General features: G+C 43.8%; 1 protein-coding gene across 3 annotated transcripts; it reads left to right on the plus strand.

The window, feature by feature from the left end:
* The first annotated feature begins 420 nt into the window (after positions 1 to 420).
* LOC109903467 (basic leucine zipper and W2 domain-containing protein 2) lies at positions 421 to 20677 on the plus strand. Of its 3 annotated transcripts, none has more exons than XM_031788790.1 (12): positions 421 to 530; positions 14021 to 14091; positions 15344 to 15520; positions 17286 to 17389; positions 17930 to 17995; positions 18168 to 18303; positions 18415 to 18524; positions 18728 to 18898; positions 19087 to 19233; positions 19404 to 19542; positions 19747 to 19869; positions 20086 to 20677. In XM_031788790.1, the coding sequence occupies exons 2-12, from the start codon at positions 14028 to 14030 to the stop codon at positions 20112 to 20114; spliced, it is 1266 nt and encodes a 421-aa protein (XP_031644650.1). In that variant the 5' UTR covers positions 421 to 530; positions 14021 to 14027; the 3' UTR covers positions 20115 to 20677. The 3 variants fall into 3 exon arrangements, with proteins under 3 accessions (XP_031644650.1, XP_031644652.1, XP_031644651.1); XM_031788792.1 differs by lacking the exon at positions 421 to 530 and adding an exon at positions 13062 to 13242; XM_031788791.1 differs by lacking the exon at positions 421 to 530 and adding an exon at positions 13300 to 13621.
* The last annotated feature ends 6115 nt before the right edge of the window (positions 20678 to 26792 follow it).

The following is a 26792-nucleotide window of genomic DNA, read 5'->3' on the forward strand; positions in this document are numbered from 1 at the left end:
ACCTTAAATATTTCCCGCTCGTGTGCTGAAAGATCACCTTTCTTGGGAGCAGCCATTATCTTTGTTGTTAACATGTAATTAATATTCTCTGAGTTCACAAGTGTTGAAAAACAATATATTGCTGTGGATATGTATTTATCCCAAACTCGTCACTCCATTTGACATGACGACAGTAAAAGATGATTTACTTCACCAAATTTCTAAAAGGAATAAACCATCCTTGGACTACACCACAATGTGAAGAAAGCGGTGACAGAATGTCCATAACGTTAATGTCATGCATGTATATCGAACATATATTATTATTATTCTTTATAATCAAATTGTTTGTAATAAATCTATTTGAAGTACAAAGATCGCCGTATGTTAATGTAATCGTTTGGTATATTTAATTTTGCCTGGATTCCACTATGCTGACGTCTTTGGTTTATCCCGACTGTATTGCAAGTGGTCAGTCCGACGCTGCGATAAGTAACTATTCTTTCTTCTCTTCTGTCATCTCAACTTGTTGTAGAGTCAACCACTGCAGGGTAAGTCACCTCAAGTATTTCACGTCGTAAAATGTAATACTATTTCAGGTTTAACTGTTAAACTTGATTAGTATGGCGAGATTTTGTGACAAGTTTAGTCATGTAACGGAATTGAAATCATGCCTTACACTCTCCTAAACTGTTTGTTGTTCGTCGTAAGTACTTCTTTACAGAAGTTGTTTTATTCGACAAATATCAAGCTGGTTCTGCCGACCATGAGGTGCGCTACAGGTGCGCGCTGGGGTTGGGCGGTTTTGGAAATGACTACGGGCATGGGCTACTGTACGATGTTGCTACTACCTATTATGTATCATTTTAAAGAAGCTTTATAAACATTATTTAAACATGAATAGCATATTGGAGAACGAGACTGGCATTCGGGTATATTTGGATTTGGATAGCCTTGGGGCTCCCGAATGGCACAGCTGTCTAAGGCACTGCATCTCAGAGCTAGAGGCGTCACTAGAGACCCTGGTTCGATTCCAGGCTTTATCACGTCCAGACAATCATGAGGCTTGTGGAAGAACTGAGCTATTTCCCCTTAGCTGCAAAGTCAAAATAGTCTCTATTGTAAAATTTCATGAAACAAAAATAAGGTTTCATGAAATGTTTTATTTTATTTTATGGTTAAGTTTAGCGGTGAGGTTAAGGTTCGGGCTAGGATTAAAATCTGATTTTATGTGGTTATTGTTACGGAGTCTAGCTAGTACCTCCAGAACAAACATGACAAAATGCCAACCTACAATATGATAGGGCACTCACTTATTGAGGTGCATTATTTTATACCAACCTAATCTCAGAGCATTTCGTATTATTCTGTACATAAATCCGAGACACCCCATTTCGTATGATATTGTAACGACCCTGGGTTTTATCCCACTTCTGACACCAGTGTAATCAAACAGCAGGGAGCAAGTCTCGAACCCTCGACCTTCGAGCCCGAGGTCCAGCGCGCTATCGACTGTGCCGTAAAAGCATGCTCAAACGGCAGAGTCGATTTCCGCGCTTATAAACCCAGGGTCGTTACACTATGTTACAAATTTACAAAACGTACAATATGATATGAATTCTAACTTGGTGGTTAACGTTAGCTAGGCTAGGGGTTAGCGGTTTGGGTTCATGTTAGGGTTAAGTTTAGGAGTTAGGTTAAAGGGTTAAGATTAGGGTTAGGAGAAGGGTTAGCTAACATGCTAAGTAGCTCAAATATAGTAAGTAGTTGAAAAATGCTAAGGTTGTCCCTGATGATATTCAAACTCACAACCTTTGGGTTGCTAGACGTTCGTGTTATACACCTAGCCATCCAGCCTGACCAACCACTCTACTTTTGTTTTAACCATCTGTCTTATTTAACCGTACCAAATGTAACATATGTTTACTATGTCATGTCTAATCTATGAGACCAGTCTGTTTATACTGTAGTCACGTTTCACTGTCATCCTCTCATACCAGCACACACTTTCTGTAGTTCTTTCAGAAACATTGAGCTCCACAGAGGCTGTTGAGTCTCCCTGTCAGCATTCTCTGGCGACTGTTGCCGGTTTCCAGGAATTGTATTTTGGGCATTGAATGTCAGTTGGACAGGCCTACAAAGCCTGTGTGTAATACCAACATGTTTTAAGTAGACCACCATAGTCCCTGTGCCCAAGAACACAAAGGTAACTTGCCTAAATGAGTACCGCCCCGTAGCACTCACGTCTGTAGCCATGAAGTGCTTGGAAAGGCTCACATCAACACCATTATCCCAGAAACCCTAGACCCACTCCAATTTGCATACCACCCTAACAGATCCACAGATGTTGCACTCCACACTGCCCTTTCCCACCTGGACAAAAGGAACACCTATGTGAGAATGTTATTCATTTACTACAGCTCAGTGCTCAACATCATAGTGCCCACAAAGCTCATCACTAAGCTAAGGACCCTGGGACTAAACACCTCCCTGGGCTGCTGCCAGGTGGTAAGGGTAGGTAACAACACATCTGCCACGCTGATCCTCAACATGGGTGCTCAGGGGTGTGTGCTCAGTGCCCTCCTGTACTCCCTGTTCACTCATGACTGCATGGACAGGCACGACTTCAACACCATCATTAAATTTGCTGAGACAAGAGTGGTAGGCCTGATCTCCGGCAACGACGAAACAGCCTATAGGGATGAGGTCAGACCTGGCCGTGTGGTGCCAGGACAACAACCTCTCCCTCAATGTGATCAAGACAAAGGAGGTGATTGTGGACTACAGGAAAAAGAGGACAGAGCACACCACCATTCTCATCGACGGGGCTGCAGTGGAGCAGGTTGAGAGCTTCAAGTTCCTTGGTGTCCACATCACCAACAAACTATCAAGCCCAAGCACACCAAGACAGTCATGAAGAGGGCTCAACAAACCTATTCCAAATGGCTACCCAGACTATTTGCATTGCCGCTGCCCCCCCCCCCTTCACACCGCTGCCACTCTGCCACTCTCTTTTGTTATCTATGTCACTTTAATAACTCTACCTACATGTACATATTACCTCAACTAACTGGTGCCCCTGCACATTGACTCTGTGATGAGTTGACTCTTCACATGGGATGATTTCACTGAACAACAAAAGAAAGGGAATATTGAATGATCCATCACATCTCCTAAATCTGTAAAATGATCTAGAAACTAAAGCTTTGGTTGTCTTCCTCTCAGGCTTCCATGTCTTCTCCCTGGACCTCCTCAATGTCCACCTATTGAACATCAGACTCTGAGGCCTAATCTTCACTGTCACATTCCAACCTTGAGGATGGCTCGTTGTCAGGCTCAAAAAGCCTCAAATTTGCCCACATGGCCACCAATTTTTCAACCCTTGTATTGGTCAGTGTTTGTGTGTTCCCAAACAAGGACCAGTTGCGCTCTGAGGCGGCTGATGTTGGTGGGATTTGGAGGATGATGGAGGCAACAGGGGAAAGAGCCTCAGATCCACAATGTCCCTTCCACCAGGTGGCTCCATCCCAAACCCCTTGCTTGGAAGTGTACTTCGCCACACTGCCAAAAACCTTGCCCTCATCCAGGCCAAGGTGGTGAGACACGGTAGTAATGACACCATAGGCCTTGTTGATCTCTGCACCAGACAGGATGCTCTTGCCAGCATACTTGTGGTCCAACATGTATGCTGCGGCGTGTATGGGCTTCAGCCAGAACTCTTCACTCTTTTTGATGTATTTCAGAATTTCCTCTGCATGGCACAACAGTGAAGTGGGCAGTACAGATTTCTTCTTTTACATCGGCAAGCAGAATCTGAACATCAATCAGGGTGGCATTGTCTCCCTCAATCCGTGCAATGGCTACTGCTATAGGTTTCAGGCTGCTTACCACTCTCCCCCAAAATACATCATCCTGGAGGATCCTCTTGATGGGGCTGTCCATATCGGCAGACTGTGATATGGCCATTTCTTGGAGAGAAATCCTTCCTCTCCAGGAGACTGTCAAACATGACAATACCACCCCAACAGGTGTTGCTGGGCAGCTTCAATGTGGTGCTCTTATTCTTCTCACTTTGCTTGGTGTGGTAGATTGCTACTATAACTTGATGACCCTTCACATACCTAACCATTTCCTTGGCTCTCTTGTAGAGTGTTTCCATTATTTTCAGTACCATGATGTCCTTGATGAGCAGATTCAATGCATGAGCAGCACAGCCAATGGGCGTTCATGTTCGCAGCAGTGTCTGTCACCAATGCAAATACCTTCTATGGTCCAATGTCATTGATGACTGCCTTCAGCTCATCTGCAATGTGGAGAACAGTGTGTCTGTTGTCCCTTGTGTCTGTGCTCTTGTAGAATAATGGATGAGGGGTTTAGATGATGTAGTTAATTATTTCTTGCCCATGAACATTCGACCACCCATCAGAGCATGACAATGCTACAGTCTACTTTCTCTGATTTGCTTGACCTTCACTTGAACTCTGTTGAACTCTGCATCCAGCAAATGAGTAGATAAAGCATGTCTGGTTGGAGGGGTGCATGCTGGGAGGAAAAACATTCAGAAATCTCTTCCAATACACATTGCCTGTGAGCATCAGAGGTGAACCAGTTGCATACACAGCTCAAGCAAGACATTCATCAGCATTTCTCTATGTTCCTCCATTGAGTCAAAAAAACAACTTATAATTCCAGGAGGACCATGAGCTGTTGCTATCGATAAGGTGTCTGATTCATCACTTTTCACCTCGACTAGAAATAGAGGGACTTTTGTCAGTTTGCTTGTTGTGAGCGCTGAGGGAACTTTATGCACTTGGCAAGATGATTCTGCATCTTTGCATTCTTCACATATGATTTGGCACAGTATTTGCATATGTACTCAACTCCTTTTGTAAGATAAATATTTTAAAATGAAACGTGTATGAAAACGGGTGCATTAACACTCCTCAGTTAGCAGGCTCAAGCAAGCTAAAACCCACATTGTAGCAAAAACTAACTAGCAGAAATTGTTAAATTAGAAATAATTTTAAACACACGTTGCTGTAGGCTACTATTTACTAGTTAATAAAAATTGTGTCATATAAATTATATTCACCCCACCCAGTATTGTAATCAAAACTTACCAGAAAGCATGTAGTCCTTGGCTCAGACAGTGTAGTAGTGTGGGCTCAATAGCATCTCATTAGTGTGCAAGATCTTGAGAATCAGCTGTGCATGTGATGGAAGAGTGCACTGTGCATGTGATGGAAGAGTGCACTGTGCATGTGATGGGAAGAGTGCACTGTGCATGTGATGGAAGAGTGCACTGTGCATGTGATGGAAGAGTGCACTGTGCATGTGATGGAAGAGTGCACTGTGCATGTGATGGAAGAGTGCACTGTGCATGTGATGGAAGAGTGCACTGTGCATGTGATGGAAGAGTGCACTGTGCATGTGATGGAAGAGTGCACTGTGCATGTGATGGAAGAGTGCACTGTGCATGTGATGGAAGAGTGCACTGTGCATGTGATGGAAGAGTGCACTGTGCATGTGATGGAAGAGTGCACTGTGCATGTGATGGAAGAGTGCACTGTGCATGCAATTGCGGATAGTTTAACCAAAATATGCCGCAGGACCTAGAATTGGAAAATTTACTGGAAAATATCCTATCCTTTGCAACCCTAGTTGTGACTGACCATATCTACGTGTGGTTATGAAACTGGTCAGCGACGTTACTAGCGCAGCCATCCACATCAAATTGGGCCTCTGTCATGGAGTCAGTGGAGTAGAGTAGAGGTCCACTAACAGAGGAGTCTCTCGGGACAGACTGTTACCCTGAGATTTGGCTCTATATGCCTAAATGAACAGAGGAGTAATATTGTGAAAGGAGGGTTGATTTTATCCCCCCCCCCCTTGTATTTCTTGTGATAAAACAGATTGAATTCCTCATCACAGAAAATGTCTCCTTTTCACAATGTTACATCTGAGGTGACACAACTGTGTGGAGGTTTACATCAGGTGAGTCCTGTTTACATCTTCCACACTGATAATTGCTGTGGGACCACTTCCACCATCCCCCAAGGCAGACTATCCGTCCTTAGCCCAGCTCTCTGTGCTCTCACTGGGGTAAAAAGACTGAAGCCGTGGGTATTGTCTGGTGCTCTCTAGAGGTCTTTTTACAGAATAAACATTGTGCAGAGCTGTAGGGAGACAAGAGGCTCACTCTAACCTTAAGTAACCCCTAACCATCAAATATGATTTGTTGGTAACACTTGCATCTATAATGCTTTATAGATTGTAATAAGCATATATGAGCCTTTATAATGTCTTAGAGGTTATAATACCTGCAGGTATAATGCATTATTACTTGTAATAAGCATATGTGAGCCTTTATAATGTCTTAAGGCTTATTTGTCTCATTGTTGTAAAGAAGGCTTCCAGATGTTGTGAGAGCATCATTCATATCAGTGATAATGCTTTTGAAAAATCAGTTGTCAGACTATTCCAATGCTGCATAAGTGGCCGTAATGGTGTTGATGACAGGTGCTTGATGGGTTTTTGTGAGGGATGCGAGGTTCCGTTTTAGCCGCCTACAATGTAAAATAAGATGTGCTAAATGTGGTTTGTCTTTTGGAAATATTTTCTGCTTCGTTATATAAATGACAACCATTTTATCACTGAGTTAGGTTTTGATGACATCTTTTCTAACCGGAGGATACTGAGTAAATTACATTTCACTATGACTGATGGTGCCAGTGGCATGACAGAATCTCCCTTCTGGAGTCCGAGTCCTCAAATGGTCCCTTCACACAGACAGTGTGGTCGAGAAGGCCTCTTCAACCTCAGGAGGCTGAAGAAATTCAGCTTGTCCACGAAGACCCTCACAAACGTCTACACATGCATTGAGAACATCCTGTCGGGCTGTACCAAGATCTTTCCAACCGCTCCGCTAAACACCGCTCCACACTCGCAGGGGAAAAAACCTGCCGCTCCATTCAAATCTCAATTTAACCAATGCTAATTCTCTGTAAACAAATTAACACACTTTCAGCATGCTTATAAAGAAGATATAACTTTTTGGCCTGCATTTTAAGCGTCACGTCTGAAGGAAGCCTGGCACCATCCCTATGGGGAGCATGGTGGAGGCAGCATCATGCTGTGGGGATGTTTTTCAGCTGCAGGGACTGGGAGACTAGTCAGGATCGAGGGAAAGATGAACGGTACAGAGATCCTTGATGAAAACCTGCTCCAGAGCACTCAGGACCTCTAACAGGGCAATGACCCTAAGCACACAGGCAAGACAACACAAGAGTGGCTTCGGGACATGTCCTTGAGTGGCCCGGACCTGATCAAAAGAGACCTGAAAATAGCTGTGCAGCGACGCTCCCCATCCAACCTGACAGCGCTTGAGAGGATCTGCAGAAAGGAATGGGAGCAGCTCCCTAAATATAGGTTTGCCAAGCTTGTAGCTTCATACCCACGAAGACTCAAGGCTGAAATCGCTGGCAAAGGCACTTCAACAAAGTACTGAGTAAAGGGTCTGAATAATTGTGTAAATGTGATATTAACAGGACTTTTTTTAAATTTAAATTTCTTAAATTGCTTTGTGATATGGGGCATTGTATGTAGATTGAGGGGAGGGAACACTATTTCATCCACTTTAGAATAAGACTATCATAACAAAATGTGGAAAAAGTCAAGGGGTCTGAATACTTTCCGAATGCACTGTACATATTGAACACTGGTCACTTGAATGTTTACATACTGTTTTACCCACTTTATATACTGTTTTCTAGTCACGGCTCATCCTATATAACTACGGCTGTACACCTTTTCTATTCACACGTCCCTTTTTCAGGACCCTGTCTTTTAAAGATAATTCATAAAAATCCAAATAACTTCACAGATCTTCATTGTAAAGGGTTTAAACACTGTTTCCCATGCTTGTTCAATGACCCATAAACCAATTAATGAACATGCACCTGTGGAACGGTCGTTAAGACACTAACAGACGGTAGGCAATTAAGGTCACAGTTATGAAAACTTAGGACACTAAAGATGCCTTTCTACTGACTCTGGAAAAACACCAAAAGAAAGATGTCCAGGATCCCTGCTCATCTGCGTGAACGTGCCTTAGGCATGCTGCAAGGAGGCATGAGGACTGCAGATGTGGCCAGGGAAAGAAATTGCAATGTCTGTACTGTGAGACGCCTAAGACCCCACTACAGGGAGACCGGACGGACAGCTGATCGTCCTCGCAGTGGCATACCACGTGTAACAACACCTGCACAGGATCGGTACATCCGAACATCACACCTGCGGAACAGGTACAGGATGGCAACCACTGCCCGAGTTGTACCAGGAACGCACACTCCCTCCACCAGTGCTCCGACTGTCCGCAATAGGCTGAGAGGTTGGACTGAGGGCTTGTAGGCCTGTTGTAAGGCATGTCCTCACTGGCAACACCGTCGCCAATGGGCACAAACCCACCGTCGCTGGGCCAGACAGGCAAAAAGCGCTCTTCACTGACGAGTCACGGCTTTGTCTCATCAGGGGTGATGGTCGGATTTGCTTTTAGCGTCGGAGGAATGAGCATTACACCGAGGCCTGTACTCTGGAGAGGGATCGAGGTGGAGGGTCCGTCATGGTCTGGGGCGGTGTGTCACAGCATCATTGGACTGAGCTTGTTGTCATTGCAGGCCATCTCAACGCTGTGCGTTATAGGGAAGACATCCTCTCTCATGTGGTGCCGTTCCTGCAGGCTCATCCTGACATGAACCTCCAGCATGACAATGCCACCAGCCATACTGCTCGTTCTGGGCACGATTTCCTGCAAGACAGGAATGTCAGTGTTCTGCCATGGCCAGCGATGAGCCCGGATCTCAATCCATTGAGCACGTCTGGGACCTGTTGGATCGGAGGGTGAGGGCTAGGGCCATTCCCCCCAGAAATTTCCGGGAACTTGCAGGAGCCTTGGTGGAAGAGTGAGGTAACATCTCACAGCAATAACTGCCTAATTTGGTGCAGTCCATGAGGAGGAGATGCATTGCAGTACTTAATGCAGCTGGTGGCCACACCAGATACTGACAGACCTTTGATTTTGATCCCCCCACCCACCCCCTTTATTCAGGGACACAATTTCTGTAACAATTTCTGTTAGTCACATGTCTGTGGAACGTGTTCAGTTTGTCTCAGTAGCTGAATCTTATGTTCATACAAATATTCACACGTAAATTTTTCTGAAAATAAACGCAGTTGACAGTGAGAGGACGTAGATTTTTTTGCTGAGTTTATATATTCTCAGTACCGGTGAAAAGTATGCAGAAGGAAGCCCTATTTGGTAAAAGACCAAGTCTATTTTATGTAAAGGGCTCAAATAAGCAAAGAGGAATGACAGGCCATCATTACTTTAAGACATGAAGGTCAGTCAAAGCAGAACATATCAAGGACTTTGAAAGTTTCTTCAAGTGCAGTCGTGACAACCATCAAACAATATGATGAAACTGGCTCTCATGAGGTCCGCCACAGGAATGGAAGACCCAGAGTTACCTCTGTTGCAGAGGATAAGTTAATTAGAATTACCATCCTCAGAAATTGCGTCCCAAGTAAGACACATCTCAACCTCAACTGTTCAGAGGAGACTGACTCAGGTCTTCATGGTCGAATTGCTGCAAAGAAACCACTACTAAAGGACACGAATAACAAAAAGACTTGCTTGGCCAGGAAACATGAGCAATGGATATTAGACCAGTGGAAATGTGTCCTTTTGGCTGGAGTCTAAATTGGAGAGTTTTGGTTCCAAGCGCTGTGTCCTTGTGAGATGCGGTGTGGGTGAACGGATGATCTCTGCACATTTATTTCCCACCGTAAAGCAAGGAGGTGTTATAGTGTAGGGGGCTTTGCTGTTGACACTGTCTGTGATTTTATTTACAATTCAAGGCACACTAAACTACCACAGCATTTTTCAGCAATACGTCATCTCATCTGGTTTGGGCTTAGTGGGACTATAATTTTGTTTTTCAACAGGACAATGACTCAAAACACATCTCCAGGCTGTGTAAGGGCTATTTGACCAAGAAACAGAGTGATGGCGTGCTGCATCTGATGACCTGGCCGCCACAATCCCCCAACCTCAACCCAATTTTGATGGTTTGGTATGAGTCTGACTGCAGAGTGATGGAAAAGCAGCCAGCAAGTGCTCAGCATATGTGGGAACTTCTTCAACGACTGATGGAAAAGCATTCCAGGTGAAGCTGGTTTATAGAATAGTAAGAGTGTGCAAAGCTGTCATCAAGGCAAAGGGTGGCTATTTGAAGAATCTCCAATATAAAATATATATATTTTTGGTTACTACATGATTCCATATGTGTTGTCATAGTTTTGATGTCTTCACTATTATTCTACAATGTAGAAAATAGTAAAAAAATTAACAAAAACAATTGAATGAGTAGGTGTTCTAAAACATTTAATGATCGGTTGTGTGTGTGTGTGTGTGGAGACACTCCTTCAAATGAGCTGTTTTAGCCACACCCTTTGCTGACAGGTGTATAAAATCGAGCACACGGCCATGCAATCTCCATAGACAAACATTGGCAGTAGAATGGCCTTACTGAAGATCTGTTACTTTCAACGTGGCACCGTCATAGGATTCCACCTTTCCAACAAGTCGGTTCATCAAATTTCTGCTCTGCTTGAGCCGCACCTGTCAACTGTAAGTGCTGTTATTGTGAAGTGGAAACGTCTATGAGCAACAATGGCTCAGCCACGAAGCGGTAGGTCACACAAGCAAACAGAACAGGACTGTAAAAATTGTCTGTCCTTGGTTGCAACACTCACTACTGAGTTCCAAACTGCCTCTGGAAGGAACATCAGCTCAAAAACTGTTCGTCGGGAGCTTCATGAAATGGGTTTCCATGGCCGAGCAGTCACACACAAGCCTAAAATAACCATACGCAATGCCAGGTGTCGGCTGGAGTGGTGTAAAACTCGCCGCCGTTGGACTTTTGTGCAGTGGAAACGCTGATAAATCACTCCTCACCATCTGGCAGTCCGACGGACGGATAGGGATTTGGTTGATGCCAGAAGAATGCTACCTGCCCCAATGCATAGTGCCAACTGTAAAGTTTGGTGGAGGAGGAATAATGGTCTGAGGCTGTTTTTCATGGTTCAGGCTAGGCCCTTTTACTTCCAGTGAAGGAACATCTTAAGGTTACAGCACACAATGACATTCTAGATGATTCTGTGCTTCCAACTTTTGTGGCAGCAGTTTCTGGTTTTCGCCCTTTCCTGTTTCAACAGTTTTAGTTTAGTTTATTAATTCGACCATTTAAAAAAAACAAGCACACAACTTAAAAGCCATACATGCACATGAATAAAATCATTGAGGATAACACACAATAAAGTCTGGGACTTATTTCCTCTTAAATTGAATGAGTAGGTGTTCAATGCCCCGTGCAGAAAGCGAGGTCCTTACAGAAATGGTTTGTCGATCAGTGTGGAAGAATTTGGCCTGCACAAAGCCCTGACCTCAACTCCATCGAACACCTTCGGGATGAATTGGAACGCCGACTGCGAGCCAGACTTAACCGCCCAACATCTGTTGCCGACCTCACTATTGCAGTTGTGGCTGAATGCTGGGGGGACTTGCTTCCAATGTTCCAACATCTAGTGGAAAGCCTTCCCAGAAGAGTGGAGGCTGTTATAGCAGCAAAGGGGGGACCAACTCCATATTAATGCCCATGATTTTGTAATGTATACTGTATATTTATGCAATAAGGCCAAGGGGGTCTGGTATATGGCCAATATACCACAGCTAAGGGCTGTTCTTACGCACAACGCAACGCATCAGGGATCCCGAGTGGTGCAGCAGTCTAAGGCACTGCATCTCAGTGTAAGAGGCAACACTACAATACCTGGTTCAAATCCGGCAGTGATTGGGAGTCCCATAGGGCGGCGTACAATTTTAAGGGCACAAGGTGAGACCCAGATGCAGACACAGGAGGCAGATGGTTAGAGTCCAAGATGTTTATTAACAATCCAAAAGGGGTAGACAGAATTGCCTGTCCATGACCAAAGGTCAAAACCAATTCAGAGTTCTGGTGGTACAGAATGGCAGGCAGGCTCAAGGTCAGAACAGGCAGAATGGTCAGGCAGGCGGGAATGGAGTCCAGAGAAACAGGCAAAGGTCAAAACCGGGAGGACTAGTAAAAGAGACTAGAAAAGCAGGAGCACGGGAAAAACACACTGGTTGACTTAAACATATAAGACGAACTGGCACAGAGAGACAGGAAACACAGGGATAAATACACTGGTACAGAGAGACAGGAAACACAGGGATAAATACACTGGTACAGAGAGACAGGAAACACAGGGATAAATACACTGGTACAGAGAGACAGGAAACACAGGGATAAATACACTGGCACAGAGAGACAGGAAACACAGGGAAGGACTACATGATTCCATTTGTGTCATTTCATCGTGTAGATGTCTTCACTATTATTCTACATTGTAGAAAATAGTGAAAATAAACGCTGTTAGGAGTAGGTGTGTCGAGACTTTTGACTGGTCCTATAATTATATTACGGTCTCTGACATGGCTCGTTCTGATGAGTGCATTTTTACTTTGGGATTATTTGCATATTGTTTTCTAGCTATTGTTGGAGCACCTGTGATAACTTCTCCAACTCTGTGTACGTGACCAATACACCTTTTATTTGATTTCAGATACAGACAGCCTAAACCCATCTGTAGAATTCAGACAAGTCCTCCCTGCTCTGCTCATTCCTTGTCATGCCAAACATGATATTAGATATTTCTTTGTCGAAATTTCTGATTTTTGCTTTACGTACAAGAGAATGCACTGCGAAATGGTGAGCGAGATGGCATGTCCCTATTGTTCTCCTTATTTGTTCATCAGGATCAGTTTGTGTGGAACACATGGGAGTCTGGAGTGCTTCCTGGACGGCAGGAGTGCAAACTCTGAGTTGAACCCAAATGGGAGGGGTACTCTGCTATTTTATTTGCCATCCTCAGCATGTTTGTTTAGTAGCTGTCCAGAAATGTTTTGTTGATGTGTTGCCGAATATATTTATTTATTATTCTATTTTTTGTTTCATTTTTTTTCAGCAGACTTGCCACCCTGGCTTTTGCCTGTACCCTGACACTGTTGTACCAATTATGATATGGCACCCAGTCAGAGAAGTTGGCTAAAGCACATCCAGGTCTGGGACAAGGTTACTACAGTGTGCTCTGTGGAATCCCCTCCAGACAACATGTCTTGGTGTGGTAAAGTAGATTATACAGTTCCTTAATCACTTGACCCTCTAGTACTGGCCTTTCTGACTGTATATGTCTGTCCTAAGGAGGAGTGTGCCCTCAAATAACCTGTGTGTGTGTGTGTGTGTACCGTGGTCCGACATGTCCTTGTTGTAATTTGACACGCGTCTAAGAGAAAGAGCGAGGGGGGGATTGAGAGGGAATTAGATTGAGCGAATCAGGGAGAGACTAGTTTATGCTGCAGGGACATGGACCGGGATGAGCCTGCAACATACAGTATATAGCACAGGACACAAGGTTGACAGGCAGGACAAGTCTGAGACATTCACAGGAAATTCAGTGACACTCTAAATAACTCCCTGTCACTGCTAAGAGGGACTCACAGCTGGTAAGCATTGACCTTTCACCTGCTCCTTTAGCCTTCTGGACTCTGGTTGGGCATGTGAACATCTGACTTTTAGTTGTGGAAGCCTGTAGAAAATAAATGGCTGCTCAGTGACATGTTGAAGGTGTGTTGAAGGTCTGAGATTGACTGAAGCGCTTATGAACTATTATTAAATGGTTTGTTGGCTGTTAGTAAACTGTCAGACATTGTATATTTTGGGCATATTAACACATATAAATAATGTTACAGGCCTTTAAATATGTTTTGTTTACAGACTGCTGTTGCAGTAGGCCTGACAGAAACAAAGATATTCTGTCATTCGATGGAATGGTACTATTGTATGTTGTAGTGCTAATGGTCTGCTCATTTCCTGATTCTGTGTGTGTGTGTTTTCTTCCTAAGGACTTTTATGAATACCGGTAAGCAACAGAAGCCAGTGCTAACAGGCCAGCGGTTCAAGACCAGGAAAAGGGGTGAGTTGAGTTACAGCCACAGACAGCTGTCAACGCCCAATGTCAATGCCTAATGTTTACCACATAGAGTATGTTGGCAAGACAACATGCATGGTGTGAAATTGCAATACCAATATGTTGTCAAGACGACAGACAGTGTCACGTTGCAGTACCAAATAATTGAACCCGTTTCTTAAATCAACTGCCTCTTTAAGACTGTGAGATGTCTTGATTATCTTTTGAGTCTCATGACCTCCAGAGTGTCAATGCACACTTTTAGCTTCGATTTCTCCTATTAAGATCTGCTTCTTAGTAAGGGACCAGCAAAGGTTTAGCAGGGTTCTCCTGTTCTGTTCTGTCCTCTCCACACATAAACAGACTATAAATACTCCTTGTGTCTAGGGTTCTGTTTCATCTCTCTCTTGCAGCAATGGATTGTTGTGGCTTGACATTCCCTCTTACACAACACCTACTGCGATCCAGGCTGGCTCCCAGTCAATAAGATGTTTAAGTTCCTAGAATGTCAGCTCTCTTGTTTGTGCTCTCTTGGCAACTCCCAGACATGACCACACAAACAGATCTGGGACCAGGCTATAGCTGAACTTCCTGCCAGTCCAGAAGCAGTGGGTGTCGTTATATATATTACTCACATGTAGTGTCGTAAGGACATTGGGTTCATACGCCGTGGGGGACCTTGTTGATTCTCTTGAGCCGTGTGTTGATACCCAGTGATCTGTTAATGAAGGGGATATCGTTTGGACACTGTTCTTTGTGAAAACCACAGAGGATCAATCGGGGAGGCTAACTCTCCCCCAGGGTAAGTAGTGTCCCATCAGGGCAGGGTCCCTTGTCCTCATCACACCTGGGGAACTGAAGGTCTTATTTGGCACGACAAGTTTTCTGAGCACATTTGTATTTTATTGGTATTGTAAAAGATTGTGAAAATACGCTTCAAGTGATTTTAATTGAGGAATATCTGTATACAAATATAAGCGTGATTGTTTTAGTCAAATATTATATCTGTTTAGGCTTCTTGCGGTCAATTTGCAGTCTACCAATTATTTGTAATTATTGTTCTGGCCCCCTGACCATCCGCTCAAGAAAAAAATCAACCTGCAGGTGAATCTAGTTGATAATCCCTGGCATAAGGTATCTACTGTATTATGCATGGTTTACCATACCTCACTTTCTGATGTTAACTGTGTTAAGGTTTAGCACACATTAGTGTACATGCAACAAGGATGTTCTCCTCTGCCCTTTCCTCCCCACCCAGATGAAAAGGAGAAGTTTGAGCCCACAGTTTTTAGAGACACAATTATTCTGGGCCTCAACGAAGCAGGAGGGGACCTCGATGCTGTAGCCAAGTTCCTGGACGTTACCGGGTCCCGACTCGACTACCGTCGCTATGCCGACACTCTCTTCGACATCCTCATCGCGGGGAGCATGCTCGGTGAGTGGATTGCGCCGAATTTAGCAGGCAGCCCGACCGGGCCTTGAATCCAGGTCCCAGGACTGTCAGTACATAATCTTTGCCATTACACCAAGAGGTCTGCCCCGCTTGATGAGGTTGCTAGGTGTTGTACTAAGGTAGCTACAGTATCATGGACATCTGCACCTGGTTTCAGCTCACTGCTCCGTAATGGGCCATCCTGGTCCCTTCGTATCAGTATTCGCACTAGGGCACCAAGCATGCCCATGTCCTCTCAGGCAAGGACAAACAGATCACTGCTGGCTTTGTCAGATTACCAGGGTCAAAGACATCCTGGCCTATCAGAGAACCGGATACACTATTCCTGCTGTATGCGTCAGTATACTGCTCATTAAGCTGTATCCACTTGTTCTAACTCCCACCTTTTCCTCACTAATAGATGAGGGTACTTGAACACAGTTTTTTTGTATTTGTGGACATATTTGTGTTCAGTGAGGTGGGGGGTGGGGCATTGATTAATATGCTGAACCCTTTGTCCTGTTAACTGGTGGTCAGTGTGACCCTGCAGACCTAAGCTGGTAGATTTATTCTATAATCACTGTCTTTCTCCCCACACACTCATTGTTTACATGGCATGGAATACTCACAAAGAGTATGTCTTTGACCACACTCACAAACACATGCTCATTCACATCCTGCCGTGTGTAATCTTTGTAGAATTAATTGAATGTACAGTCTTTGTCAGTCTGTCTCTGTCTCACACACACACACACAGGATGGGGCCTGTGTCAGTCACTGCATACTGCATGTCAAGCCTATTAGAGATAACCGGTTTACCCTGCTCCTATAATAAGAGCCTGGCAGTGTCAGGGGAGAGACAGCAGCTCAGATGGAAACCAGGGATACATGAAAGGAACCAGCCTCTCAGGGAACCACATTAGCCTTTAGTAGCATGAAGGCTAGGTACCTGGTTCATGCAGGCACACTATTAATAAAATGTGCTACACTGACGGTATGATATTTGCATGAATACATACAGTAAGTGATGATTTTTTTTTACATCCACCGCAGCCCTATGAAGCAGTTCTGAAGTCAACAGGGATAGTAGACATTAGATCCAGATCTAACAGGTCGGCTCTAAGACTTCAGATAATGTAGTGAGTAGTTAAGCCCTCACATACATCCTCATTTAGCCCAAACAGGATACAACAATGGATAACCCTATGTCAACAGCCACCTCAGGGGTGGAAGAGATAAAGGGGAAAAAATGGAGAGATGATAGTAAATAGATGATTGACTAGGCGGAAACAAAGCGCTCTCTCTCTCTCCTTCCTGTGAATGGGTGTAGTAATGTTGTGTAATAATCCAGTTAACGTGTGATTACTAATTACTATACATCAGGGTCTGATCTCTCCCATCCTTATGCGCCAGTATCTCCATGATATCCACAACTTCTTGTAATATCAATCAATCATGGACATAGGGTAGATAGGTAGGTCTCGCTCTGATTATTCTACAGTTATCGCTGACAGGAAGGACATGCCCATGCTGCTAGCTAACGGGGCTAAAGCTTTAACCCTTGACCCTGATGACTTGCCACGTCTTTCTGTCCGTCTGTCTATGTCTGTCCGTCTCTTCTTTCTAATCGCTTTATGGCTGGGCGGGATAGATTGTCATTGAAGTGGTGTGTTGACCTTTATGGCACCAGGGTCACTACCCTCTCCGGCTGTGCTGGTTCTGCACCCTCAATCACTACAATCGTAATGTAAATAACTGTCTGTCTCAGCTCCCGGTGGGACACGCATTGACGAGGGGGACAAGACCAAGGTGACAGAACACTGTGTGTTTACCACCAAGGAGAACCATGCCAACCTCCGCCACTATGCTCAGGTTGGTACACACACACACACACACACACACACAATCAAATACAACAGCCTCTAAGGTGCATGGTAGAGTAACCAGGTGGTAGTCAACTAGTGACAGTGACCAAATTTTGTGTACTGGGTGGAGGCAGGCTAGTGATGGCCATTTAACAGTCTGATGGCCTTGAGATGGAATCTGTTCTTCAGTCTCTCTGTCGCAGCTTTGATGCACCTCTACTGACCTTGCTTTCTGGATGATAGTGGGGTGAACAGGCCATGGCTGTTCATAAATGCGTGAGCACACATGTATACACATATACTCTCTCTGTTTTACCGTTGACTGGGGTAGAAGGGAATGTCGGAGGGAGACACCCGCAGTGGAGTGGTATTAGATCTGCTAATACCCACCAATCCCCTGGGAGTATCCAGTGTGTCCACGATGACCATTTTTATATAATCCTCCTGGATTAAAGTCACTGCACTCCTTCACAATCTGTTTGTCTCTCTCTGTCCCAGCTCTCTGTGTCTGTCACTGAATCTCATGTCTCTGTGTGTGTTTGTGTAGGTTTTTAACAAGCTTATCAGGAGGTACAAGTACCTGCAGAATGCCTTTGAGGAGGAAATCAAAAAGGTAAAGTATTCACAGGAAACAGGCTCGTATGAAGTCGCTACAGCGGTTCTACTTCAGTTTGGGATTATCCTATGTACTTGTGATTAGACTTTACATCTTCAACTGTGTAGATATGTTTTATCCTGTTGTCTTTAGTTTACATAATGTCCTGTCCTGATGTTTTACCCTGTAGCTTCTGCTGTTCCTGAAGGCATTCAGCGAATCAGAGCAGACCAAGCTGGCTATGTTGACTGGTATCCTATTGGCTAACGGCACTCTGCCCCCACCCATCCTCACCAGCCTCTTCAGTGACAATGTTGTCAAGGAAGGTGTGTGTGGGGGGGGGGGGGTCTTGAGGCATATATTTTTGCCATATATTCATAGATCTGGCTTTCTTCCAAGTTGCTCTCTTACTCTTGTCTGTTATTGGTATCTTGCAGGTATCTCTGCATCCTTTGCGGTGAAGATGTTCAAGGCATGGATATCTGAGAAAGATGCCAATGCCGTCACCTCAGCCCTGAGGAAGGCTAACCTGGATAAGAAACTTCTGGTAAGAAACACTTTTTAGGCAGGTATCCTAGAGCAGTGGTTTTGAACCCTGGAACGGAAAAGGTTGGGAACTTCTGGCCTAGAGGTTAGTGCTACAATTTTTCTTTACTGTGCTCAGCCACAAGAGGGAACTGTTGTAGTGAATTTGTAGGGTTGAAGCTCATTGGAAGTTGTTTGAGTCAAGTCTTCTTGTTGTTTCTCTAGGAGTTGTTTCCTGCCAACAAGCAGAACATGGAGCACTTCTCAAAGTACTTCAATGAGGCGGGGCTGAAGGAGCTGTCAGACTTTATGCGTGTGCAGCAGTCTCAGGGAACACGCAAGGAGCTGCAGAAAGAACTGCAGGAGCGCCTCTCTCAGGACTGCCCCATACGAGAGGTGGAATACCAGATACCATGTCCTGACTTTGTGCCCTTGAACAAGCTCCAAGAGCACTGCATTGCGTCCCCCTCTGCTTTCAACCCCTCATTGGGGTGTGTTTGTCTCTGGGTTGGGTTGTAGAAGCAAAAATGATCAATTCCATTCTCCAACATAATGGACAGTAAAGAATTATTCTGTGGTTCTAGATGGTGGTGTACGTGAAGGAGGAGATGAAGAGGAGTGCTCTCCAGGAGCAGGCTGTGATTGGTCTGCTGTGGAACATTCTCATGAATGCTGTGGAGTGGAACAAGAAGGAGGAGTTGGTCACCGAGCAAGCCCTCAAACACCTTAAAGTACATCATAACATCAACCATTAATAACTTATCTCACTCCTAACCCAACCACTCTATAACATGAGAGCTGGTCACTGTGGAGGCTCTCAAACACCTTGAAGTACTGCACAACGCTAACGTCAACCATGAATGAATGACAGTTGATGGGGTGTGTATCCTCTCCCCTCCAGCACTATGCCCCCCTGCTAGCAGCGTTCAGCACCCAGGGCCAGTCAGAGCTGGTGCTGCTACTGAGGATCCAGGAGTACTGCTATGACAATATCCACTTCATGAAGTCCTTCTCCAAGATAGTGGTGCTCTTCTACAAAGGTCAGTGTTATCATTTTATACAGGACAATGTTTCACAGTTTCTATGTAAAAAATAAAAAGTCTCTCTTTCATTTTTCTTCGTAGTCAGGGTTGCGGTCAATTCCATTTCAATTTAGGAAGTAAACTGAAATTCCAATTTCACATAACTTCTCCTTGTGGTGCTATGCTAAATGTTCCTGTTCTGTCCGTCTTCTCTCCACCCAGCTGATGTGTTGAGTGAGGAGGCCATTCTGAGGTGGTACAAAGACACTCACACCACCAAAGGGAAAGGTGTCTTTGTCGAGCAGATGAAGAAGTTTGTTGAGTGGCTGCAAAATGCAGAAGAAGGTACCATTTACAGGTTAAATACAGGTTACAGTTACAGGTAAACTAATCAATAACGGAAAAGAAAGCCATTGCATTTTCAGAAAATCATTGTTGAATCAATGAAACTGGACTATTAACATTCTGTAGACTTGAGCTGTGATGAGCACTCACCTGTAATTCCTATTTTGACCACTAAGAGGAGCTGTTTAGTAATAATCTGTTTATTTTCTCATGTAGAGTCCGAGTCTGAGGGAGAGGAGGACTAGCAGACCAACCCAACAAGGAGTCTAACTCTGAAGTCTGCTGCATCCTGTGGCCTGTATATGTCAATCAGCCTCTAGTCCCCATCTCGTATTTTTAGAAGATTTGCTAGACTATCATATGAATGTGGTTGCTGATACATTCAAGATAAATACTTATCCAGGCATTGTAAGAAGTATGAGATAATGTGTGCAGTGTGACTGCAATAAAAAACGACCTGGAACACACCCATCCATATTGCCTAACCGACCAGGGGTCCTAGACTTCTCAATCACAGTGCAACCCTCAGTGAAAAACCACGGGACCTCCCGACTCAACTTCAGGAGGATAGGAGACTAGATGTCATCTATCAAGACCACCCATCTGTGATATTTAAGCTTTTTTTTTAAGGATTGTATTAATTAGAGGTCAGTCAGTGATCTCCCTTTACCAACGTTGTTCAGGTTTAGAGAGGAAGTCAAGACCTCAATCTGCAGTAGATTGTCATCCTCGTTTTATGAAAACTCAACTTTGTGTAACTTGGCAATGCTTTAAGCTTTTTATTAATAAAGTGTTTTATATGTATTCACTGGTTTAGTATTGTTTCTGTGTTGTATTCTTAAATAAACTTAAGTAAATAAGGCTTCTGTTCATATGTCTGATGAAGGTTACGAGAGTTTATTGAAAGACTTCCTAATTAGTTCGGTGCTCAGTAACTCAGAACTGAATGAGAAAGTGGGTGATTGTGATGGCTATTAAAGAGAGGTGAAGTCAAGCCAATCGTTGTGTAACTTTCATGCACCTGCTTCTGCACCTGCGTATACACAGGCCAGGTGAAGGAATGCTGTTGACACTACTGTGACCTCTGTCCTGTGCTTCAAGTGAAAAGGCCCAGAGTTCTAATGGACCTTAGGTAAACAAACTGGGTGTGCATCCCAAATGACACCTTAATCCCTATCTAGTGCCCTGCTTTTGACCAGGGCCCATAGGGAAGAGGTTGCCATTTGGGACATAGACTCCAGGGAGTTGATGAGCAACAGGGACCTCCACTGTAGATCTAGAGAATTACATCAACGCCATACTACTGTTTCTCAGAGCAGCATGTTGCCTGCCCTTTTGTTTCTTGCTTTGGTACTATTTTCACAAGTATGTGGTACAATTTCACAACTCCGTACAAAACTCCAAACAGATGAACAAAAAGGCTGTTTTTTCAAAACTTTAAGCACCTTTTCAATTGACTAAGTACAACACATGAAATCACACAACTTTTTCATCAAACCTAATCCGTGTTTCATCTAGAAATACCTTTCATATAAAGTAATTGCCTTTCACAATGCAATGCTCACAATACTTTTCACACGATTCTCTTATTTATTTAAATACATTTGACCATCACTTAATCCAACTTCACTTAATGGTTAATCACTAAACTAACCATTTGGTAAACCTATAGATTTGTAACTATTTTGTCTACTCTATATGGATTTTGAGAACTACAGAAATGTGTGTGAAGTATAAACATCTAAATGACATGTAGGATACATGATAACCATACATAATGACTACTCGTTATTGCTAATTGATTTCACATAGTGGTAACCACAGTTGGTCACCATATAGATGCTAAAGGGGATGTGTGAACACTTGCAATTTCTATCAACATTTTAATTTATTTGATTTATTTCACCTTTATTTAACCAAGTAGGCTAGTTGAGAACAAGTTCTCATTTGCAACTGCGACCTGGCCAAGATAAAGCACAGCAGTGTGACACAGACAACAACACAGAGTTACACATGGAGTAAACAATATACAAGCCAATAACACAATAAACAAGTCAATGACACAGTAGAAAAAAATAAAGTCTATATACAGTGTGTGCAAATGGCATGAGGAGGTAGGCAATAAATAGGCCATGGGAGCGAATAATTACAATTTAGCAGATTAACACTGGAGTGATAAATGAGCAGATGATGATGATGATGTACAAGTAGAGATACTGGTGTGCAAAAGAGCAGAAAAGTAAATGAAATAAAAACAGTATGGGGATGAGGTAGGTAGATTGGGTGGGCTATTTACAGATGGACTATGTACAGCTGCAGCGATCGGTTAGCTGCTCAGATAGTTGATGTTTAAAGTTGATGAGGGAAATAAAAGTCTCCAACTTCAGCAATTTTTGCAATTCGTTCCAGTCACTGGCAGCAGAGAACTGGAAGGAAAGGTGGCCAAATGAGGTGTTGGCTTTGGGGATGATAAGTGAGATATACCTGCTGGAACGTGTGCTACGGGTGGGTGTTGTTATCGTGACCAGTGAACTGAGATAAGGCAGAGTTTTACCTAGCATAGACTTATAGATGACCTGGAGCCAGTGGGTCTGGCGACGAATATGTAGCGAGTGCCAGCCGACTAGAGCATACAGGTCACAGTGGTGGGTGGTATAAGGTGATTTGGTATCAAAACGGATGGCACTGTGATAGACTGCATCCAGTTTGCTGAGTAGAGTATTGGAAGCTATTTTGTAGATGACATCGCCGAAGTCGAGGATCGGTAGGATAGTCAGTTTTACGAGGGTAAGGTTGGCGGCGTGAGTGAAGGAGGCTTTGTTGCGAAATAGAAAACCGATTCTAGATTTGATTTTGGATTGGAGATGTTTAATATGAGTCTGGAAGGAGAGTTTACAGTCTAGCCAGACACCTAGGTATTTATAGTTGTCCACATATTCTAGGTCGGAACCGTCCTGGGTGGTGATGCTAGTCGGGCGGGCGGGTGTGGGCAGCGAACAGTTGAAACGCATGGATTTGGTTTTACTAGCGTTTAAGAGCAGTTGGAGGCCACGGAAGGAGTGTTGTATGGCATCGAAGCTCGTTTGGAGGTTAGTTAGCACAGTGTCCAAGGAAGGGCAAGAAGTATACAGAATGGTGTCGTCTGCGTAGAGGTGGATCAGGGAATCGCCCGCAGCAAGAGCGACATCATTGATATATACAGAGAAAAGAGTCGGCCCGAGAATTGAACCCTGTGGTACCCCCATAGAGACTGCAAGAGGTCCGGACAACATGCCCTCCGATTTGAGACACTGAACTCTGTCTGCAAAGTAGTTGGTGAACCAGGCGAGGCAGTCATTAGAAAAACCAAGGCTATTGAGTCTGCCGATAAGAATACGGTGTTTGACAGAGTCGAAATCCTTGGCCAGGTCGATGAAGACGGCTGCACAGTACTGTCTTTTATTGATGGCGGTTATGATATCATTTAGTACCTTGAGCATCGCTGAGGTGCACCCGTGACCAGCTCGGAAGCCAGATTGCACAGCGGAGAAGGTATGGTGGGATTCAAAATGGTCAGTGATCTGTTTATTAACTTGGCTTTCGAAGACTTTAGATAGGCAGGGCAGGATGGATATAGGTCTGTAACATGGAGCAGGATAGACGGCTAGAGAGAGGAAGAAATAAAGGAGCTCGTGGACAAGAGGCCCGTCAGAAAGGTGGGCATGGGAGAGAGGGAGGCAGACGGCAGGGAACTCTTGTGTCTAATGAAGTCCCGGTCATCTTCGTGGGACATCTCTGCTGACCATGTGGTAAACAGAGTCCTTACCATGGACAAATCTGCCAGATTATTTCACCCCAATCTGAAAAGATCAACTGTCAATTTGATCATGATAACGTTTTGCCAAGAAAACCAGTAAGTCTGCAGGATATGAACTATGCTTCACTATGCTTCACTATGCTTCATTACATTTACAGTAAATGGCATATTATAATGCATGTAAATTCACAGAACATGTTCCAGTCTTCCTACAGTATGATATATTGACAGTATACTCTGTTCTACCCTCAGAATTGACAGAACACCCCATATTGTTGGCCGTGGCCGTGTGCTGACCGACCAGGAGGAGTGGACAGTGGTGGAAATGGTGAGGGCCAGGAATGACAGACGGTTGTCTGAAATAAATCAGGCCGTTGAGGTAAACGATGACACCTTTGCCAATGTGGCATCCCTCAGCCTACCAACAATCGGACACCTTTTGAAGTGGCACCAGGTATCTATGAAACACATCGGCCAAATGCTCAAGACAGGCTTGATGCAAATGAATGTGTGCTAAGCCTTATGTTTTATTTTCATTCATTTCATTTGTTTCATTTCATTTCTTATATTTGATTAGAGACGGTTGTAATTATATCAGGATTTGTTTTAATTTTTTTGCATGAATGATTGTAGAGGATGTCTTCAATGAGCACACCTTTGATTGGTAAAGATTTCTGTCAATTGTTTTGCGTAATGTAGGTGTATTGCCTTGTGTGAAAACTGTGTAATCTACTGTAATCTACAGTACTGTAGCATATTACTTTCAGCACTTCTAAGGGCATTGTTTGCTATTGGATTAACTCGTAGGTAAAATGACTAAATTAAAAAGATATCAATATGTTGTGTTTTGGTGATTAAACCAGTGTTCTCATTACATTTCACAATAAACGTAATGTATATTTTGAATCAAAAGTTTTGTGGTGAGAGATGTTTACAATCCAAATGAATGCACAACGACAGGTTTGGAATGAAAGACTGACTGCGTTACACGTGTGACCAGTTTTGAGTTTTGTACTAAGAGTTGTGAAAATGTACCACAAACTTGTGAAAATAGTTCCAAAGCAATAAAAGAAAACTGTAATATTCACTAGAGCCATAACCTGATTTCAGACTGTTTTTACTTCGCCCAGGGCCTGAGAGTCCACTCTCTTTGGGGGTTTCAGCTTATTGGTGCATGTAGGTCAAGTAAATGCCTGAACAGCTTTCACTCTGACATAGATATTGTGTGTGTGTGTGTGTGTGTGTGTGTGTGTGTGTGTGTGTGTGTGTGTGTGTGTGTGTGTGTGTGTGTGTGTGTGTGTGTGTGTGTGTGTGTGTGTGTGTGTGTGTGTGTGTGTGTGTGTGTGTGTGTGTCATTTCTGGGTATCTGGATGTCCCAATACCCCCACCTGTCTGTCTGTATTTGTTTTCCTGTCTCAGATCCCAGCCATGCAGGGCCTGATTGACCCACAGAGGATGATGAATTATTCATGAACTAGGCCTTCCTATATCTGTAATGTGACTCTGGCTTTACATGCACTTCCACACATGCACTCTCACTGAGAACCTCAACTAATTAGCCAGCTCCAATTCTAATGGGGGTATTCAGATATAGAGGAGGCTGTCATGTGTCCTGAGAAATTAGGTTAGTTGGAGTCGAGGCCTACAGTTGAATTTGGAACTTTAGATGATGTCAGACTAAAGGGGAGGGATTGGGTAAGTTCCAGACACATACTGGACATACTGCACTGGCAAAGGAAGCACATAAATATGGGCTATCTATCTGGAAGGCACCCTAAACCTGCACCAGTTGGAGCTGTATGGCGGTGAGACAACAGTCTGAAACCCTCTACCATCATCACTGCCACCGCATCACCGCAATTATTTATATATAAATTACAAACATGATCCTTTAACCAATCAGAGCACTGTGGAAGCTCCAGAGCAACCTCCCTTTTAGGCATGTCATCCCGCATTACCGTTCTCCTAGCAGCAGAATATTATGCTGGCAGCACGACGCAGACACATTTTTTATTTGAATAGCCCCCCTGCAAAGACATGCTAAATGTTGAGAATGTCGATGTATTTTATGACTCTAGTGCAGTACAACTGTTTTACACAGCATTGCAACCACCTTTGAAAAAATAAATGGATAATTTGAAGTATTTTATGTGTAATATTGTATTATTTATAACAGCATTTCTTTTGAAAGTTTACAAAAAAACTGGTATGTTGAAGACTTTTGTGTAGGCTATATTTAAAGAAATACATGTTTAATTAACGACAAATATACACTACCGTTCAAAGGTTTGGGGTCTCTTAGAAATGTCCTTGTTTTAGAAAGAAAAGCACATTTTTTGTCCATTAAAATAACATCAAATTGATTTTAAAAAATACAGTGTAGACATTGTTAATGTTGTAAATGACTAGTGTAGCTGTAAACAGCTGATTTCTAATGGAATATCTACAAAGGCGTACAGAGGCCCATTATCAGCAACCATCACTCCTGTGTTCCAATGGCATGTTGTGTTAGCTAATCCAATTTTATCATTTTAAAAGGCTAATTGATCATTAGAAAACGCTTCTGCAATTATGTTAGTGGAACCGATATGAAATCGCTAGCTAGTTAGCGGGGTGCGCGCTAATACCGTTTCAATCGGCGACGTCACTCGCTCTGAGACCTTGAAGTAGTTGTTCCTCTTGCTCTGCAAGGGCCGCGGCTTTTGTGGAGCGATGGGTAACGATGCTTCGTGGGTGTCAGTTGTTGATGTGTGCAGGGTGTCCCTGGTTCGAGCCCAGGTAGGGGCGGGAGCTATACTGTTACATTGAAGCTGTTGACCCGGATCACTGGTTGCTGCGGAAAGGGAGGAGGCCAAAAGGGGAGTGAGTGCAACCGAAATGAAATGGCTAGCTAGTTAGCGGGGTGCATAGCGTTTCAATCGGTGACGTCAATCGCTCTGATACCTTGAAGTAGTTGTTCCCCTTGCTCTGCAAGGGCCGCAGCTTTTGTGGAGCGATGTTTTGTGGGAGGCAGTTGCAGATGTGTGCAGAGGGTCCCTGGTTCGAGCCCAGGTAGGGGCAAGGAGAGGGACGGAAGCTATACTGTTACATGAGCACAGCTGAAAACTGTTGTGCTAATTAAAGAAAC

The sequence above is a fragment of the Oncorhynchus kisutch genome, linkage group LG14, assembly GCF_002021735.2.
Source record: "Oncorhynchus kisutch isolate 150728-3 linkage group LG14, Okis_V2, whole genome shotgun sequence".
Lineage (NCBI taxonomy): Eukaryota > Metazoa > Chordata > Actinopteri > Salmoniformes > Salmonidae > Oncorhynchus > Oncorhynchus kisutch.

Coding starts and splice junctions, on each gene's coding strand:
- LOC109903467 (XM_031788790.1), top strand. CDS start 14,028: ATGAATACCGGTAAGCAACAGAAGCCAGTGCTAACAGGCCAGCGGTTC. Junction 17,390..17,929: donor ACCTCCGCCACTATGCTCAG/GTTGGTACACAC, acceptor GTGTTTGTGTAG/GTTTTTAACAAGCTTATCAG. Junction 19,234..19,403: donor AAGCCCTCAAACACCTTAAA/GTACATCATAAC, acceptor TCTCCCCTCCAG/CACTATGCCCCCCTGCTAGC.